Source organism: Grammomys surdaster, unplaced genomic scaffold (genome assembly GCF_004785775.1).
Source record: "Grammomys surdaster isolate TR1022 unplaced genomic scaffold, NIH_TR_1.0 170, whole genome shotgun sequence".
Lineage (NCBI taxonomy): Eukaryota > Metazoa > Chordata > Mammalia > Rodentia > Muridae > Grammomys > Grammomys surdaster.
The window spans coordinates 24,328,708-24,348,652 of record NW_021604618.1 but is presented as its reverse complement, the minus strand read 5'-3'; the positions used below and the strand labels follow the sequence as shown (position 1 = coordinate 24,348,652).

Sequence of the window (19,945 nt, the reverse complement as noted above, 5' to 3'; positions counted from 1 at the left end):
TAACAGACTTCCATTATATTCCCAGCTGTGACTTTTATCTGGATGTGAGTTGATCTGGAAGATGCAGTGTCCTTCTAGTTTCAAAACTAAATGCTAACTTTAGCCCGATAGATGTGGCTCCGTATTCCTTTGCTAACAGTTATCTTGTAGACTGGCCTGACATATAAGTTTTGTATTTAAGACAATTGTGGTTATACAAGAGTGCCAGGGCACTGCACTACACTATGTCTGTTCTTGGTTTACAGCCCTGACCTTGTTTCTGTATTGGTTTTTTCCAGATCTCTGACTCACTCTATGGTTCTTACAGGCATGTTCTAAGGTCAAAAAATAAAGGATGTGAAAGCCTGAATACTTGTAAAACAAAAGGGAAGAATGCTCAAAATTACAAAATATCATCAAAGAAAGTACTTCCATAAAAGTTTTATTTATCCCCACAACAACCCTGTGAGGTAGGGTGATCAGGGCATTTGAAGATGAGAAAACTAAATCTACATTACTTGTTCACGGCTATACTGCATAGTAAATAAGTAGAAATTAAATTGAGATTTTTAAATGTCCACGACTTCATATTGATTCATGTGGAAATAAGTAGAGAGAATATTAACTCCCCCCTACCTTAATGCCAAAAGGACACTACCTTGAAAAATCCCATTTCAAAAGATGAAAGTAGCATTTCATTGCTTATTTCTACAAAGATTTATAAAATAAAAAAATAGTGAAATATTTTAGTTAATATATATAATGGTCTCATTCAGGGACATGTCCTTCAGCTATGTAAATGATCAGCTATTCAGAGGTCTATAAATGCAAACTCTTAATTTAAAAGTATGAATGACAAAAATGGCAATGAGCAGTAGCCTCAATCTTCATTATTCCTCCACGCATCTTGAATACGTTCTGTGAAATATGGTCCCAGCACTTAAAAAAAAACCTACCAGAGAGAGACAGAAACAGAGACAGAGATAGACACAGAGAGAAAGACAGAGAGAGATGTAGATATGGCTGGTCAAATTTTGTAATCTATTCTCAAACCACATTATTTAAAACAGGATATACCAAAATTGTCTAAATCACTGGGAGAGCTTTAAAAATACAGAACTCTCAAAGCCTGCTCTAGATACGAGGTGGCTTCCCAGGCTTCAGAATGCTGTATAATTTAAAAGCTCCTCAGTGAAATTCTGATTAACAGGTAGGTTTGGTAGTCACTATATATCTTAAAATACTAATATTAAAACCATATGCTAGAATAAACTTGCTCTTAAATCATTTTTTAAAAGACTAAATTGATATACAATGGAATCTCAATTCAAGATAACAGAAATATGAATATGAAAATGTATCCTAATAATGTGACTTGGATTTCAATAATTTAAGTAGCATTTGAATATAAGGTACTGAGTTTTGTGGTTCTTACTCGAGAACTTTAAGGTATTTTATGCAAACTCCTAGCAGGTTTTCAACTTAAGGGAAGACATGAAAAGCAATGGCATAATCAAATACATTAGCACTGAAAAACAACCAAACAAAAAACACCAAACCTTTAGTCAAATACAGCCCATGAGAGGAATAAGAAAGTGAATGAGTGATAACCTAAGGCCTTTTGGCCTTACATGTTTGTTCCCAGTCCACTCTTCCCCTATAAGGGGAAATAAAATAAACATTCTTTCCTAGTTCTTGGCATAGTTATTCGGTGGGTAACTATTCTAAGTTAATTTAGACATACAAGATTTAAAGAGGTAACAAATAAATACCTAGGAAGACGAAGAGAAGTCAGGTCAGGAACCCTTAACTAGCTAGTGATGTAGTGTATAACACCATCGTATCAGTACAGGAGTGAAGGCTTCAGTGTCCGTTAAGTGACTGACACACATGGAAGAGATGTGATCCTTGTGAAGAGTCTGTGCTTGCTGTACAACTTGTAGGAATAATGACATGCCTTCTTCACTGATGAGATGAAGTCTCTCTTACAGGCAAGTTGACAACATAATAAAAATGAGCTCTGTTAGAAGACTAACGAAATGAAAAGCTAACAGAAAGTCATTGGCAAAAGGTAACTTAAAAACAAAAAAGTCAACCCTAAAAAAAAAAAATTACCCCAGAAATATATATATGTATATATATAAAAACAATGTACACATTCATATCACTGACAGTTACAAGAAAATAGCCATTTATAGAAGTTACACAATGCTTTCAACAAGTCCCAAAACAATTTTGGGAAACAAATAAAGCCATTGGATAAATAAATATACATACTAGCAAATATAAAACAATTTCTGGTTACGAATTGTCATCGATCTCTTTTAGGACCCAGAGAAAAATGGTAGTAAATCTGGTCAGGACTACATATATTACATGGGATTAAAAAATACAACCAATTAAATATCCTCTAACAATGATACAAATATTTAAAAGAATGTCTTAAAAGTCAAACATTCATAACTGGAAATAGCACAATTTTAATAGGTCCTTAAAAGTTGTAATGTATACACAGGTAGCTTGCTATGTGCCTCATGGACCCATGGGCCCTGCATTTACTACAGTCATGTGTGCTGTGTGCACTGACAGGCTGGGCACATCTCAATTAAAAAAGTACACACCTCCGATTAACTAAAAGGAAGTGTTGGTTTACAGCTACCAACAAAAAGAAGATTATGATTGAAAGATAATCTATTAAAATGAAAAGAAGCCGGCTAACTTCTTTATAATTTACTTAAACTTTGTTATCAACAAGTTTAGAATTACTCAAAGTAATGGAAAAAATAATGTATTAATTTGGTCTCAACTCTCAGGCCATGTAAACTTTCCAACAATGTATTTCTCTACAAAAGTGTGTTGTTGACTCAACTATTGGCTGACTTATAGGAGCTCTCCTAGCATAGGCCTGTTTTTTATTATTAAAGTGCCCACAGGCACTATGGTATAAGTGTTTATGTTTCCCTTTTAAGTTGTGGGAAGGGCTTTGAGACTGTATTTACTTAATTCCTGATTAAGTAAGCTATCAACAATTATGTATGTCAAAAATTCAATCTGGTTCAGGTTTTGGGGTTTGCTGTATAAGCAAGAAGATATTAACTAGGTTCACGATTTTGAGAAAGAGCGTATGTAAAGGTAACGTATGTACATTTTATTTCAAGAAAGACAAAAGACAAACAGCATAAAGATGCCCAGGTGCCCTAAAGATAAATACATTTCAAAGATTCTCATTAAAATGAATCTGTAGTATTGTTCCTGCAAGCAAAATACCTTTTTTTTAAATAAAAAAAATCTGAATTGCAAATGCTTTTTGCTTTTTTTTTTTTTTTGCAGAAAATCTGCCATGATTATTTTTTTAATGAATAAGGATTTTCCACAAAACAGGCTTGCTCTACATGCTAGATTTTTAAACAGTTCAGTGACACAATATGCTAACTACATACACAACAGATAATATAGTAAGAAAACACTCAACCTGATGAAAAGTTAAAATCTTCATTAATACACTGAAAACTGACAACTCATGCCTTTAAAATCAAAAATACAAAAATTAAATGTTTTCCTAAAAAGATTTCCTTATTTTAAGGATTCATTTGAAAATGAAGCTGCATGTAATTTGTACAATAAGTTGTACAAGTAAACAGGTAATATACATAAAAAATTAACTGACATACTCCTCAATTATCAGTTGTCCACCTTTAATTTCCAATACTGTACTTTCTTAACAAGCATACAAAATATCAAACTTCTCTTTAGAAAAAGTGCCGTTCTTTGACATCCTTTACACAAAAACAGTCTGAGCCTGCGGCATGTTAATGCAGTTGAGAGGCAAAGCATACTAACTTTTACAAATTCTACCTTCCATAAAAAGCCTCCTGAAAAGGAGATTACACGCCACTATAAAAATATCAACCTCTTGTGGTAGCTGCATTAGAGAACCAAGGCGTGACGACTATTTTCATATAGCATAGAAAACCACTATGAGCACATTAACTGCACTGGTGGCCCGGGAGTGTACTGTGCCACAGGATTATGCATAGCTACTGTTAGGTACCAAGACTGTTACACAGAGTTTTAAACTGATTGTAACTGGGAGCATAACAGAGGTACTACCAGCCCATGCAAAGTAAAAATACTGAATCACTGTGCTGAATACTTCATTCCTGGAGAAAACCCAAAGGCAGCAGTAACTGAATCAAGCCCAACAGGTGACTGAACTCGTTCTCCTCAAAGGTTAGTGAGCACAGTGAAGTCTGAGGTATACCTTTATCCATTAAATGTGTGCCATTGCAAGATATTACCATCTGGAATACATGTCATCACAATGGTTCAAATCATTTGAATATTAGTCATTCATATATTCTTAACTACCCAGTCTCTTGATTTTTGAAGATTTCACCTACAGTAGAATATTACAGAACAAAATATAAATGCATTTTTTAAATGAAACTTACATGGACTAAAAGTAGAGAATATTTTTAAACAAATATACAATATGCAGGCAGACAAAGCAGGAAAACGGCCATTCAAATGTATAATTAAAAAAAAAAAACTTAAAAATTGACTATTTCCAGAAAACTATGAAGCGCCTTAACTAAAAGGAATGCATCATGAGATTCTAATCTAATACAGGTCAGAAATGTAAAAAGGTTATAAACCTTAACAGGAAAAATAAAACAACTTTTACTGGCCATTCCTGTTGAAATGAGAATAGTAAAGTAACAGAAAAGTGGCTACAAACCCACTGAGAGCACCAAACAGAGAGAAAATGAAAGTCCACTTTCATCTCTGTTATTATCATAAAATCCTGTGTAACTACAGGTCTAAACTGCTGGTGGCAGAAACAGAATTCTTTATAAGCTGCAGATGTCCTGTACATAAAAAGTTTCACTGGAGTTGTACTATTCTACAGACGCTTCTGTTTTAGCCTACCCACTGTATGTGTTCAATCCAAGATAGTCTCTTTCTGTAACCCTTGATTATTTTTGGGCACCAAAGATAAGAAAAGCAAGACGGGGTACAAAAATGCAAAATTTCAACAGTAATGGCAATGTTTTTGTCTTAGTCCAAAAGGGTCCTGCATTCTCTCCCCCCCTTCAGTGATCTGACAAGTCTCTGAACTTAATCTGGGGGCAGCAAATCATGCAATCGAAATCTGTCTCTGATGTGAGGTCGAACATCTTCATTCTGTGTGGGGAAAAAAGATTACTTTTGAAAAGCCACATAATTTCTACGCAACGGTCTTAAAATCTTTAAGCAGCACAGTGATACTATTTACCTTAGCTGTTCTAGATTACTAAGTACTTTAGAGGTGATTTCAAGCATTTGGAGGTGGGGGGTATGTGAAAGTTATATGCAAATACCAGACTAAACTTTCTAAAGGACATGAGCACATGTAGGAGGTATTGGTATCATGGAGGGATACTGGTCCACACTGGAAGAATTATGAAGGGATGACTATGTATTACAATACAACAGAAACCCAAAGTTAAATTTAGACTCAAAGGTTTTTTTTTACATTTTTCTTTTTGTAAAAACAGTTAAGAATTGTGCTATTAAATTCTATTTTCTAGAATTAACTGACTCATAGATAAGAAAACAATTCCTGTAAACAAAAGAAAACCTGAGACAGTGAAGTCTGACAGGCCTCATTTTAATGATTTCTAATACAATTCAAAACTGTTCATGGAAAACAACAGTGGCCAGTGAGGACAAGGGTTCAGGACCTTGAGTGAGGCTACAAATTACTAAATCTGCTGCCTTCCCCCAGCAGAGGACGTTATTTATTCTGCTTTTGAGAACCCCAGCCTCCAGGGGAAGGGTTTCTCTTATTAAATCCTTTTCTGTGTCCTTGCTCTATCCAATCTCCCTGGCTTCTTTATTATTCTCCTAATGTCTCACTTGAAGAAGGAAGATATTTAGTCTAAACATCTTGACTGCTGGGCATGGTACCACTCAAGAGGCAGAGGCAGGCATTTCTCTTAAGAGTTGGAGGCTGGCCTGATACACATAACAAGTTCCAGACCAGTCAAGACTACAGAGCCTCAAACAAGAAAAACAAAACACCATCTTGACCATTACTTTGATCTATTTGTTGGGCCACTAATAAACTTCCTTTGAATACCAGCTGCATCATTCATTGGAGACTCAGTGCCCTGAGGCAGAATCTTGGCAATTACACCTCCCTCCCTTCCTTCCTCCCTCCCCAAAGGCTGGCATCAAACTCAAAGATTTGCCAGCTTCTCCTTCCCAAGTGCTGGAATTAAAGGTATTTTCACTGCCTGGCAAGGAGAAAATTTTTTAAAAGATTTGGACTTCTTTACGCTAACTGATCCAAAGAATTGTCTGCACCTTTGGAATCTCGGTTCACAGTGCAAGGCCAAGCTCACTCTAATGTTGCCAACAAGATCTCCACAGGGTACTCCTACTGCTTATTTTTGTACATTTAATGACAGAGGGCTGGCTGCAAGTGCTTTGTTGATACTTTATCTTTTCAATATGCAAATAGAAATAGACTGTATAGAACATTTTTTGAGGCACGAGTTTCATTTAGTCCCAGGCTAACCTCAAGCTCACCATGGAGGTCAGAATGACCTAACTCCTCATCTTCTTGCCTCCACCACCTTAGTGCTGGGATCAACTGACCCATGGGTACCACAACACTCACAACTTTTGTTTCAATATAAGAATAGACTACTGCATATTATTAACCTGGGCTCAGTGGTTAAGAACTTCTGCTTCTTCCAGAGTACCCAGGTTTTAATTCCTAGCACATGGTATATCACAACTGTCTGAAACTCTAGTTCTAGGGGATCTAACACTCTCAAAGAGACATGTAGAACAATAGCCAATGCACGTGAAATAAAAATTAATAAATTAAAAAAAAAAAAAGCTGGGCACTGGTTGCACACGCCTTAAATCCCAGCACTTGGGAGGCAGAAGCAGGTGGATTTCTGAGTTTGAGGCCATCCTGGTGGTCTACAGAGTAAGTTCGAGGACAGCCAGAGCTACAGAGAAACCCTGTCTCAAAAAACAAACAAACAAAAACCCAAAAACAAATAAACAAACAAAAATAATCCTAATCTTTTTCACGCTGCCACTATCTTCTACTTGTTAATCATTTGTTGTTGCTGCTGTTCTTGTTTACAGAGGGTCTCATGACACATATAACCTAGGCTGGCCTCAATCTGATAAGTCTTCTGCCTCTGTCTTCCAAGTTGGTTTACAGTAAACTTTAAAAGCCAATGCCCATACAGATTTGTTTAATATAGTTCAACTAACAACAATAACAAAAAAGATCAAATCGATGATATACTTACCAGTTCTACAAGCTTCTCCAGAAATGGAATCAATTTTAGGAGTTCATTGTCATTTTTATCCATAAACCAGCTTTCTATAGGGATTCCATTAGAAAGCTAAAACAATAAATATATAATTAAGTTCTCTTCAACTACACTAGCCTGCTTCGGAAAACTAAAGAAACAGACTTAAGTAACTATGGGTGTAAAGGTTCCACTGGAAAGAAATGCTACTAAGGTTTCATTGACAGCTCACTAATGCAAGAGAGAGCTAAATGCATAAAATGAAGCTAACCGATTGTTCAGCATAGCTTAATTAATCAACAAAGAAGGTCCACTAAAGCATTTCTACACTATTCATTCAAGCAAGTTACTAGAACAATGGTAGTCACCGTGGACTGCAGAGATATTTCCAACCTAAACACTATCATAAAGCTTATGTGTGCAAACTCTTACACAAAGACCAAGCCCTTTCTACTCTTATTCGGTTTTTTCCTCTCTTTTTTTTTAAAAACAGGGTCTCATTCTATAGTTGATGTTCTTTTTTTTTTTTTAAAAGAAAAGTACTTTATGAAGTCTGAAGACAAGGAGACAGTCCAACAACATCCGTGTGACTAAAGAGATGTCTGGGGCTTAGGAACTCAACAACAGTTTTTATGCAGAAAATGTTTTTGATACCAGTGTAAATTAAATGCACAAAGGACTGTCATATTCTTGGGAAAAGAAAATGCAAACATTTTCATCCATTCAGGGGTTCAGGAGTTAAGAGTACTGATTGTTCTTCCAGAGGTTGAGTTCAATTCCCAGCAACCACATGGTGGCTCACAATCATCTGCAATAGTATCCAATGCCCATTTCTGGTGTGTCTGAAGACAGCAACCATGTACCCACATACATAAAATAAATCAGAGAGAGAGAGAGAGAGGGAGGGAGGGAGGGAGGGAGGGAGGGAGGGAGGGAGAGACAGAGAGAGAGACAGAGAGAGAGACAGAGAGAGAGAGAGAGAGGAACAGGTACCTAGTCTAGTCTGTAGTTGATGTTCTATCCTTTTAAGGAGTCTTGCTCTGTTGCAGAGGCTGACCTAAGTGCCTGAGCTTAAGCCTTAGCCTACCATTTTTGCACCATCACCTCACAAGTACAAGTAAAAGTACAAATTCCAGGTGGGAAAAGCACTAGTTTTAACAAAGAAATATCTGGCCAGGAGTGGTGTTGTCTATCCCAGCACTCTCAGAAGGTAGAAGCAGGCTGACCTCCAGTTTGAGGCTAGTCTGGGATAGAGAGACTCTGTCTCAAAAACCAAAACAAATGAACAATAACTAGTATGAGTCCTTTAGTGACTCAGCTGGTAGAGCAAGACTACAGAAAATATTAGCAAAACAGAAAAATCTTGCTAAAACCGTCTAAGAAAACACATCAAATTATTTAAATCAATAGACCAGAATATTGATAATTTTAGTTTTCAAACATGTTTATAACTATAATTTCATAAAATTTCAAAATGCTATTAAATGATGTACAACCTTCTAATTCTATCTCCAGATTTACTACATAAAATTTTCTTAATTTATGTTGTACTTCATGTAGAAGATATTTTTCATAAGTACTTATCTACTTGGCATTTCTAATCCTAAAAAATAACAAAGTACACAGAAAAATCCCATTTTTTTCTATCATATTCTTCTTGGCAGCAGTTATCTTCTCTATATTTTATCCAACTGAATTTTGATAGGAATCTTCTTCCTACCTGATAGGCAAAGGCTTGTGGTGAGTTGTCAATTATTATAGTTTTAGAAAGATCTCTTCCAAGGATATTTAAGTCCTTTATATAGTTTCCTTGTACACAAACACAATGTTCACGGAAAAGCCGGTGCCTAAACAAAAATAAAGACAAATTTTAAAACATACACTGAAACATTCATATACCATAAAATATTCTTTTCTTTCAGGAAGCAAATTGAAATGCAAATACTGGGTCTAAGCTGTGGGCTAGTTTCAATATAAAACTCATAGCAATTATTGAAGCCTTAAACAAACAAACAAATATTACAATGGTTTAAAAAAATGTTGGTTTACACTATAATGTCATAAATTACAAAAGGGAATTAAAATTCTTAAGTTGTTTTTGTAATTTAATTACCCAGGAAAGCTCAGCTCAGATGCAGCATTTGGTTGTCAGCGAGGTCCTGCTTTTTAACCAATTTTCCAGATGGTTGACTGAGGCACAAGTGACTTGCCCAAGGTCACAGTAAATCTGTGGTTAGCCCCGTATTGGAACCCAGGATCCTCCTGGCTCCCAGTCCTTTGCTCTAACCAGCAGACCACACAGCCTCCCTATCCCTGTACATGCCAGAATAGAAAATATAAGAAGGTATGTTTTTGTATTGGAATTAAAATAATTTTTTAGTTTTCCTTATAGTTTTTGAGAAAGGATGCTTGCTGCTGAGGCCAAAGCATTCCATTATTTCAACTTTCCTCAAATACCCATTGTTTTTAAAAAGTGTGTGTGTGTGTGTGTGTGTGTGTGTGTGTGTGTGTGTAGGGAGGGAGGGAGGGAGGGAGGGAGGGAGGGAGGGAGGGAGGGAAGGAGGGAGAAGAGAGAGGGGAAGAGAGAAGGAGGAGGAGCTTTCAAAAGAATGGTAATTGACATCAGATAGTGGTGGTACACTCCTTTGATCCCAGCACTCAGAAGGCAGAGGCAGGCAGATCTCTGAGTTTGAGGCCAACCTGGCCTACAGAATGAGTTCCAGAACAACCAGAGCTACACAGAGAAACCTTGGCTCGAAAAACCAAACCAAGTTTAAGTATTATAAATGTAAACTAATAACCAATCTTACTAACTAAATAGAAAAATTTGTCATTTTAAAAGCTATTAAAAGCTGCAAAGTCATATATACTATAAAATTATGCAATCCACATGTATAGCCAATGTATCATCCTCTAAATATTACTGATAATTGATTTATTTTATAATTTCAATAAAGGAATATTTTCAGCTGTGTCTGGTAGTACACACCTTTATTCCCAGCACTCAGAAGGCAGAGGCAGGTGGATCTCTATGAATTTGAGGCCAGCCAGAGATACAAAGAGTAACTCTATCTTGATAAACAGGAGGGAAAAAAAAGTATTTTCTATCCACCACTCTGTCCAAGTTCAACATTTAAGAAGCACACACAACTCCAGCCTGAGTGGCAACAACAAAGAGAAAGTCTCAGCCACCAGTCACTAAGATAATTGATTCATTCGTTCCCCCTTTTTCTCTTTCTCCCTTTTTTACTTTTGATTTTTCAAGATGGGGTTTCTCTCTGTACCCCTGGCTGTCTTGGACTCTAGAACACTTCAACAAATTCCAACCTGTTCACTTTTTTGTTTTGTTTTCCTTAAGTTTTTCAAAGTCCAATTTGATAGAATAAATTGGAATTTTCCAAGTGTGTAGACTTTTTATAAATCTAGCTATTGTAGCACAGTGTAAAAGCATGGTTATTCATTCCCCAGAAAAAGAAAAGCTGCAAAAGTACCAGGACTGTTCTGCTTACAACTGTTGCTAGAATAATAAAAATAGTAAACAGAAATCTTTTCGAATAGTCTTTCAAAACAAAATCTAAATTTATATACTTTTATTAATGTTAGGTACAGTGATCATTTATTACAGTATACTTTGGTAAATAGAAAATACATTTTTATTTATCTCTGTAGCTTATCTGATCTTTCAGTTAAAAATTTAAAGATCAAAGTTTAAAAAAACTATGTAAGTGCTCCCTGGGAAAAACATTTTAATATACTTGCAACCACTCAATAAAAGTTGTTGAGTTTGTTTGTTCAGATAGCATCTCATTGTATAACTCAAGCTGGCATAAAACTCACAGAGATCTGCCACCATACCTGGGAATAAAATATAACGATAGTAAACTAGGTTTAAGATTTATAATTAAGACAATATTGGAGACACTCAAGAAGAATCAATGTCCATTGTAACACCTGCTGCAAGCTTCTTACATCCCCTTTCTCTACTCTTGATCACTCATTCGCCTCACTCCTAAAACCTTAGAGCAAAGTACTCTCTCAGGTGACAGAAATAATGTCACTGATTTTCAAAATCCTCTAAGGCATCCCTGCTAACCAGGAACATACTCCATCCACTGGTTAATGCATGCACAAGGAACAGAGTCCAGATTAGAATAACCTAAATGATTAAGCCAATTTTACTTTCCAGTTAGATGCATGTAACACTTTCTTTACATGGGAGGAGGTAAATCTGCTCGTAAGTCTTTTCTATTATACTTCTACTTCTCTATGCCATTACAAAGGCAGAATAACAAGTATTATCTCAGAGATATGGAAGTAAAACAAGGACACAGTGAAAATTTCCACCACCACCACCCTGGTCCCATCCCCCTCCCTGGAATTCCCAAAGAAATACATAGATGCAACAGTGAATAAATATATTTGACTTTGGAACCCTTTAAGGAATGTCTGTCTGAAATTACATAATTAGGAACTCTTAAAGAGTTGTGGGACTTAAAAAGATTCATTTACCATTTAACACATAAATCTCTAGATAGTAGCCAACTGCAAATGGCCATTAAAATTAAATAGAATCAGGGTAATTGCATAGGTAATTGACAGACATTTCTACTATTTCTTAATTAAATTTACCTGACCAGTTGCTTTTTAGGGTCTAGTATGTTCAGTAACTTGTCTGCATACACCTTCTTAGAAGCAGTAAAAAGAATGATCTACAAATTCAGGGAAAAGAAGTAATCAATTATACATGATCTAAATATGGGTACTATATTGAATAAAATAAAATATACAGGTGAATAGTTTAAGCAAATTTACCTCATACATCTGAGACATTCGTTCCAGGAATTCCCTGAAGAATGGTCTTAATCTCACATAAACCTGAAGAAAAGCAAAGACATTTTTCAGCAAATAAACATAAAATAGAAACCATCTTAAGATATTGTGCTCTAATTTTGGATATAATTTAAAAGTTCCTATTTCAAAGTAATAAAAATATTTACTGAATGCCACTCAAAACAAATATATTTTATGCACCAAAAGCACTTAAGACAGTCTTTTAGAGAGATAGTAATTATTGTTTTATTTTTAATAGCAAATACAACAGTACTTCACTGGAATGTAATTTCAAAAAGCATTTCAACTAAAAATAGAACATTTCCCTAATTACAGATTTTGATCCACCAAATCATCTCCATCTTCCAACCAGGTAGCGTCCATCCAATCATTACGCAGGCTGTGTGTCCAGTTCTAAGCTGACCTGTCGCAATGACCTTCCTCAAGAAGTACTCAGAATTTCTTTTAAACAAACACCTCTTAAAAACACTGCTATTTAGTCTTTATATTAAGATAAGGAATAGTCAAGAAGGTGGTATCTGGATTGGTGAGTTTAAATACAGCTCCCCTTTAGTGTAGAAGGATATATTTGATAACAACTGAGATTGTACACAATTAAGTACACAAAGACAACAGTTCTCAAAGCCCACTTCTCAGGAAATATAAAAAAAAAATATGTGGGTTGAGACAAGGTTTCTTTGTGTTGTCCTGGCTATCCTGGAACTTGCTCTGTAGATCAGGCTGGCCTCAAACTCAGAAATGTGAGTCTTGGGATTAAAGGTGTGTGCTACCACCCAGCTATACATTATCCATCTTCTTTCTTAACACTATTGCTCTTGTAATACACTGCAATATTCAGAAAAAGCACACAAATGTAAGCCATAAATAATCACTGAAATCACTTTAAAAGGACTTTGCAGTCCTCTATTTATATTCACTTGGTCACTAAATTTTGTAAAAGTTTTGTACTCCACTGAAAGGTGGGTACTGATTTCAGATACCATAAACAAACAAACAAACAAATAAGCAAACAAACATTCATTAAACTGAGTTAAATAGATTGTGACTTTGTAATAAGCCTGTGAGTTCACATTTAATGCAGGCTTAGTCTTCAATTTCAATTCTGTCATCTACATATAAATGTTCATCTGACAAAAATGCCAGTTCTGGGAAATGTTTTATGGTAAAACAGAAAAATCATACAACAAAGAAAGTAAAAAAAAGTGACATTTTCCAATGATTTCCAGGTTAGACTAAACCTGTAATTAAATTATACACCCTACTATGTTTGTCATTATGGTATTACTATCTTTAACTATAACATACATATTATAATCTGCCACTTTCAGAATGAAAAGTAGCACTAAGACAAAGAGTACACTGCTAGTGTTTCCTTACCCTGAGAGTACAGAGTAAGAAGAGTTGCCTATCAAGGTTCCTATCTGTAGAACAGATTCACCACTTTATCAGAAAGGTATCACAGAAAGGTTGGAAGACACAGACAACACAGTGGTTGATGGGAGAAAAATATTAGAAAAAAAAAAATAAGGGTCAGGTCTTGAATAAAAACATAGGGAGCTATATCACATGATACAAAGGCACAATCATAAGCAAACAGAAGAGATGAGGTCCAAACCCAAAATGCTCTGTGTCATTAGAGGTAACAGGAGTATGAGAGTCAGCAAGATCTCAGTTTGGTTCTAAAGAAAACAAAAGTATGGATAATACAGTCTCTTTTGTTTATTAGCGCTATATGCTGGTGTTTGTGATGTGTAAATGCCATTGGTCAAAGGACAACTTTCAAAAATCCATTTTTTGGACCCAGGGATCAAACCCAGGTTGTCAGGGTTCATGCCAAGTCTTTTCCTGCTGAGCCATCTTATTGGCCTCAAAAGTTTAGTTCTTGACATTTAAAAGTTTAATTCTTGTTTTTTTTTTTTAAAGATTTATTTATTTATTATATATGAATACACTGTAGCTGTCTTCAGACACCTCACAATAGGGCATCAGATCTCATTACAGATGGTTATGAGCCACCATGTGGTTGCTGGGATTTGAACTCAGGACCTCTGGAAGTGCAGTCAGTGCTCTTAACCACTGAGCCATCTCTCCAGCCCCGTTTAATTCTTGTTATTTAATTATATTAGGTCACAAAGATAGACACATGCCATCATTTTAAATGCTTCAAACCCCTCAAGTAACCATCAACCCTGTTTTCCTTCTCCAAACTTAGTCTCAGAAAGGATTCTATTCTAAAGTACCCACTCCTCATTTTCTGCCAACTATCCTTCTTCAGACTCACAACTCTTTGTATTATTTTGTTGAGACAGGGTCTTACTGTGAAGCCCAGACTATAGTTTAAAACTTAACTATGTGGCCAAGATGGCTTGGGTACTGGGGTAATCCTTCCTGACCCAGCCTTCTCAATGCTGACATTACAAATGTGAGCAACTGTGCCCAACCAAACCGGTGCAAACTCCCAAAGACCAAAAGAACGAGCTCACTCTACTATGTTCTTGCAAACCTATACCAATGCTACTTAGTTTAAATCTGTTCAATAAACCAAATGTATTTTGAAAACAAAACAAAGTTTATAAATAAAGCCTATTGAAAGTAGTAAGTGATTACTATCTATAAGACTGACAACCACTCAAAAGTGAGCATTTGTGAATACCATTTTATGCCAAATTTTTAAAAATTAGAAACATTAGAATCTCCGGGCAGTTGTGGCGCACGCCTTTAATCCCGGCACTTGGGAGGCAGAGGCAGGCAGATATCTGAGTTCGAGGCCAGCCTGGTCTACAGAGCGAGTTGTAGGACAGAGAAACCCTGTCTTGAAAAAACAAAAAACAAAAAAAAAAAAAAAAAAACAAAGAAAGAAAGAAAGAAAAAGACAAAAAAAGAAACATTAGAATCTGTTGTGTGGTAGTGGTGGGAGAGTATGCTTTTAGTCCCAGTACTCAGGAGGCAGGGGCAGGCAGATCTTAGTGAGTTCAAGGCTAGCCTGGTCTACACAGTGAGTTCCAGAACAGCCAGGGCTACACAAAGAAAACCTAGAAAACAACAAAACAACAACAACAACAAATCATTAGACTCTATTAGAAACTTGTTTTACTAAAATTTAAATTTTATATAGAAAAATTACATGAGAAAATAGTACACTACATTAATACCACTTGACAATGAATAATAGCTTATTTTCTGCATCCTCTTTGGTATAGATGAAAACTCCTTAACTGTATGTACATGGTATTAAAAAATATGAACAGAATCATACTTAGCAAAGTCAATTACATAGAAAACTACTTATAAATTGATTGTTAACTCTAAGTTCAAATTTACCTTATTTATGTTTGTTTATCAAACCTTCATCTACTAGTTTAACAATAGGACCAAGAAGCAGAGAAAAATCCTACCTATAGATAAGTAGTTTCTACTAGTCAGTTTTCATAAAAGAAATATTTTACATGACTTTTAAGCCCAGACAGTATAATACTAACATTTTAAAAAAAAAAAAAAAAAAAGCTTTCACTGGCCATGGTGGCACACACCTTTAATTACAGCACTCGGGAGGCAGAGGCAGGCTGATCTTTGAATTTGAGGCCAACCTGGTTTACAGAGCAAGTTCTAGGACATCCAGGGCTACACAAAGAAACTCTCTCTTAAAAAAGAACTTCAGTACTTTTTTTTTAAGAACACCTTTTGAACTTATTGATAATACTATTTATAATTTTTTATATAGTAAATTTATAAGGTAGAATAAGGTTTACATATATACTCGGCCTAGATAGGGCCCTGGGTTCCATTGACATCACTAAAAGGAACATACATTTAGTAGAACTCATTAGAGATATAGGCCTTTAAGCCCACTACTCCAGAGGCAGAAGCAGAGGGTTTCATTGACATTAATACCAGTCTGAGCTACATAATGGAACTCTATTTTTAAAAAAAAGATAATTAGTGAACACTGTTTATTTAATAACCCGAGACAAGTGCAGTGGTACATGTCATCTTTCAATACTTGTGATTCAGAACTTGGATAGCTGAAAACAGAAAACAAATGATGCTGAAGTTTTTGAGGAATTAAATGCTGTCATCATCTGGGGAAAAGATTCTCCAACTAACAGATACATAGGCATGCAAAGTGGCCCTGCCCATTTCTAACCTTTGGGCATACCTCAGTTTCCTCGTCTATAGATGGATCCCAATGTTATGAAGGTTAGATAATACACATATAGCATCTGGTTTTGTGGCCACCACATGTGAAGTGATAAAAGCTGTTAACTATTATTACCTACCACTTTATTTAAAAGTAACCAGTCACTAGTATTATCATATTGGGCAGAACTGAGCAACCACAATTCTAAAGAGAACAGTTCTTTTAAGAGAACCCAGTCTCTTAAAAGAGAAATATTACTGATTCCACTAATATTTTCTTAGCATTAGTATCAAACACAGAAGCAAAAACCAAATCTTCTCCAAGGACAGAAAACTACTCTAGTAGGAGACATGAAGGCCTCAACTTCATAACCTATATCATCATTTGCTTGTGTCATCATTCACCTAGTTCCAGTAAGATGCAGACAAAGTGTTTATAGGAGGAATAAATCTAGGGATGAATAGGGAAGGATTGAAACAACAGAATCAGTTTTTCCGTAACTATGGAAATAGAACTCAATCTGAAAAGGGACTTAGAGTTCAAATTGTTTAATCTGAAATTTAATGTATTCATGTACATTATTAAGTTGTCAATGAAGCATAATGTTCATTATGGAAAATGGCCATTTATTTATACATAAAAGTATATAAATGAATAAAGAAAGCTTTTAATGACATATTAAGAGAAACTGCAATTATTTTAAAAGCAAAAAGAAAGTAGCCATGTTAAAAAATGTTGCCTTTAAAAAACACTCTAGCATACACCAGAATGGTGGCTCAAGCCTTTAATCCCAGCATTCCAGAGGCAGAGGCAGGTGGATATCTGTGCTATTAGGACCACCCTAATCTACAAGGGCACATTGTAGACCAGTCAGGGCTTCACAGTGAGACTGTCTCAAGTAGCAGCAGCAGCAGAGGTAGTAGTAATAACATCAACAATAACAAATCATTCTAGCAAGCAATCAAGAAGCTGAAGGATTATGAGTTGTAGGCCAGCTTGGGCTACACAGTGAGACCTTATATCAAAAATACATAAAGTTAAATAAAATCACTTTTAAAAAATCTAAAGTTAGTGGACCCTTTAATTTAGTAAACACTGTAATCAACTCTCATCTATCAGCTGCTAAAGAAGAACTTTCTGTGTATAGTCCATCTATCCCTCCCCACTACTATATAGCCCAAGTAAGCCTCAAACTCACTCTCTCCCTGCTCCAGCCTTCTGAGCTTCAGAAGAGAACAGGCATGTATTACCTGTCTGGCTGTAAAATCTGACTTTTTTTTCAATGAACTATTCCTAACTTGAAAGAGATACTTCAAGAATTCCCAATGAAATATATTTTCTAATTTTTGATAAGGAGAGAATTATAGGTTTAATTTATATCATTTTTAAATCTAAATACTTATAATCATAATGAAAACATAGTGTCAATGATTACTTACTGAGAAATATGGGAAAGTTTAAAATTATTTTGATGTATTGTTTTTAACACTTTGTAAAGTAAGTTATTATCCAAATACTGTTCTCTCCTAGTTAAAAGTGACATCAGTATTATATATTTATAACCCCAAATACTATAATCAAGGTATAATTATGTACAAACATACACACTTATAGGCCACAAAATTAAGTTTATAAAACCCAGCAACAAAATAATTCTTTAATTATAAAGTCAGAATTTATAAAAGAGAAAATGTAGTCTAGCATTTACAACAGAATTTTTCACATATATATATGTATATATATATTTTTTTTTTCCTTCATGTAGCAAAAGTAAAGCTAGTTTTTTTCTAGGAAGAGTTAGAAGCCATAACACTTCTAATTCTCTCTTTGTGGTGTGAAAAATATCCTGAGCTGTATGATTTTCATGAAAACAAAGTAAGAAGAGGCTGAACTTTGCTAACCATTGGGTTCTCCACTGGCCTCTTCCCCCCCAACTTTCCCCATAAAAGCAACTTCTACCAATAGAAGCAAGCATCCTTTACAGGAAGCTCCCTGCAGCATCCTAGCTCCTTCAGTGCTTACCATAGTCTGATTTCTGGACAGCTGACCCAAAGTTTGTTGATTTTACTGATCCTCAGAAAGCCACTCACTGGCTAAAGTCTTAATGGTGAATACGGTCAAAAAATCAGATGCCCCTGCCTTACTGTACAGAATGAGGAGATGGACAACACAGTTGCGTTTGATGCACTGTGGTGAGACATATGAGGTATCTTCTTTGTCTTCAATCAGCCACATTTGGGCTGAGTAGCTCTATTACATCTTCAAAAAACTGAGCTCCAGTTCTTGATGGAGACAGAGGAAGGTCATTGAGGAGGTGTTTCAGCTCAAGAGCTAAGTGAAAAATGTCTTTTGATTCAGTTCTGCTTGTGGATAGCAGTCATCTTCTGGATGGAAGAGGGAGTGAGATGACCTAGAGTCTTGAATTGGTGGATCTGCAGGAACAGAAACTAAATACAGTGGAGACCTCTTAACTGAGTAACACCATGAGATGGATTTCCTGACAATGTGTCAATATTAAACTAACTCAAGTTTAAACGTGCATTGGGAGTGATCATGCACCTCTTTTTCCAAATTAAATGCATCTGTACCATTTTATGAACAAATCTTTTCTCAATCATTATGCAACAATTTTTTAGGAAAATGTGTATTTATTAAAAAGTACAGCAGTTCAAATAATCTGTACCTTTTATTAGTCTAATACCCTCACTTTCCAGTCAGTTCTTTCATTTCTTATATACACAAACAAGTCTGTCTATTTCATCTAGCATCAGGAGTAACTGGTCACTTTTGAGATGGATGATTTGTTCTTTCTCCATAAGGAATAGACATGTAAATACTAAATTTAGACTTGAACAATTCATCTGTCTGAAAATTCTAAGGGTGGTATTATCTAAACTTGTTTCTATTCACCAAAATAAGAAGAGTACATATGAGTACATATTATGAAGTATGGTAGCTACCTGAAAATTCCCTCAATCTCAAGAAAGCTTACTACCAGATCATTATCAAATTTTCATTATAAAAATAAGAATTTCAATAAACATTGGATTACTTCTCCTAAGAATTTAATTTTATAAATTTACAGTATATACTCTCATAATTATTAGATCATACGTCAGCAAATTAGGGTCTGTTAGCCAATTATAGCCTACCACTTACTTTTTAAAATATTAAGTATTACTGGAACACAACCATATTATTGAATATTTTTTTGAGACAGGGTTTCACTATGTAGCCCACTCTGGCCTCAAACCAATGATCTTCCTGCCACAGCCTCCCCTGTACTGGGACTGCAGTGCTGGATTACAGGTGTAGGCCACCACTTCTGCTCATCTCCTTTTCATGGATGGTTCATTTCAGGTTGAACAGTGGAAAAAGTGGTTGCAACAATAGCCATAAAATCTAAAACTCCTGACTTACATAATTATTAATGTAGGTTTAACATAATTTATAACTTGAAACTGTTTAAGTGAAAGAAAAATAGAAGACAGAATTGAAATTAGTTATAAATGAATCTTTACAAGCTGAACACAAACTAAAAGTAAATCCCAAACAGGATATTTATCTCGCCTTGATTCACAGCAAGAAGCTAACTCTTAAAACACACACACACACACACACACACACACACACACACACACACACACACACACACACA

At 35.4% G+C, this 19,945-nt stretch overlaps 1 protein-coding gene across 1 annotated transcript in view; it reads right to left on the bottom strand.

The window, feature by feature from the left end:
* Positions 1–404: 404 nt before the first annotated feature.
* The window catches only part of Ctdspl2 (CTD small phosphatase like 2), a 57,082-nt gene continuing 37,541 nt past the window's right edge, over positions 405–19,945 (bottom strand). Inside the window, exons 9-13 of the mRNA XM_028766971.1 lie at positions 12,111–12,173; positions 11,928–12,007; positions 9,019–9,145; positions 7,296–7,391; positions 405–5,163 (exon numbers count right to left, since the gene is read on the bottom strand). Of these exons, the coding sequence (XP_028622804.1) occupies positions 5,098–5,163; positions 7,296–7,391; positions 9,019–9,145; positions 11,928–12,007; positions 12,111–12,173 (432 nt within the window). The 3' untranslated portion in view covers positions 405–5,097. The remainder of the gene's footprint in view (positions 5,164–7,295; positions 7,392–9,018; positions 9,146–11,927; positions 12,008–12,110; positions 12,174–19,945) is intronic.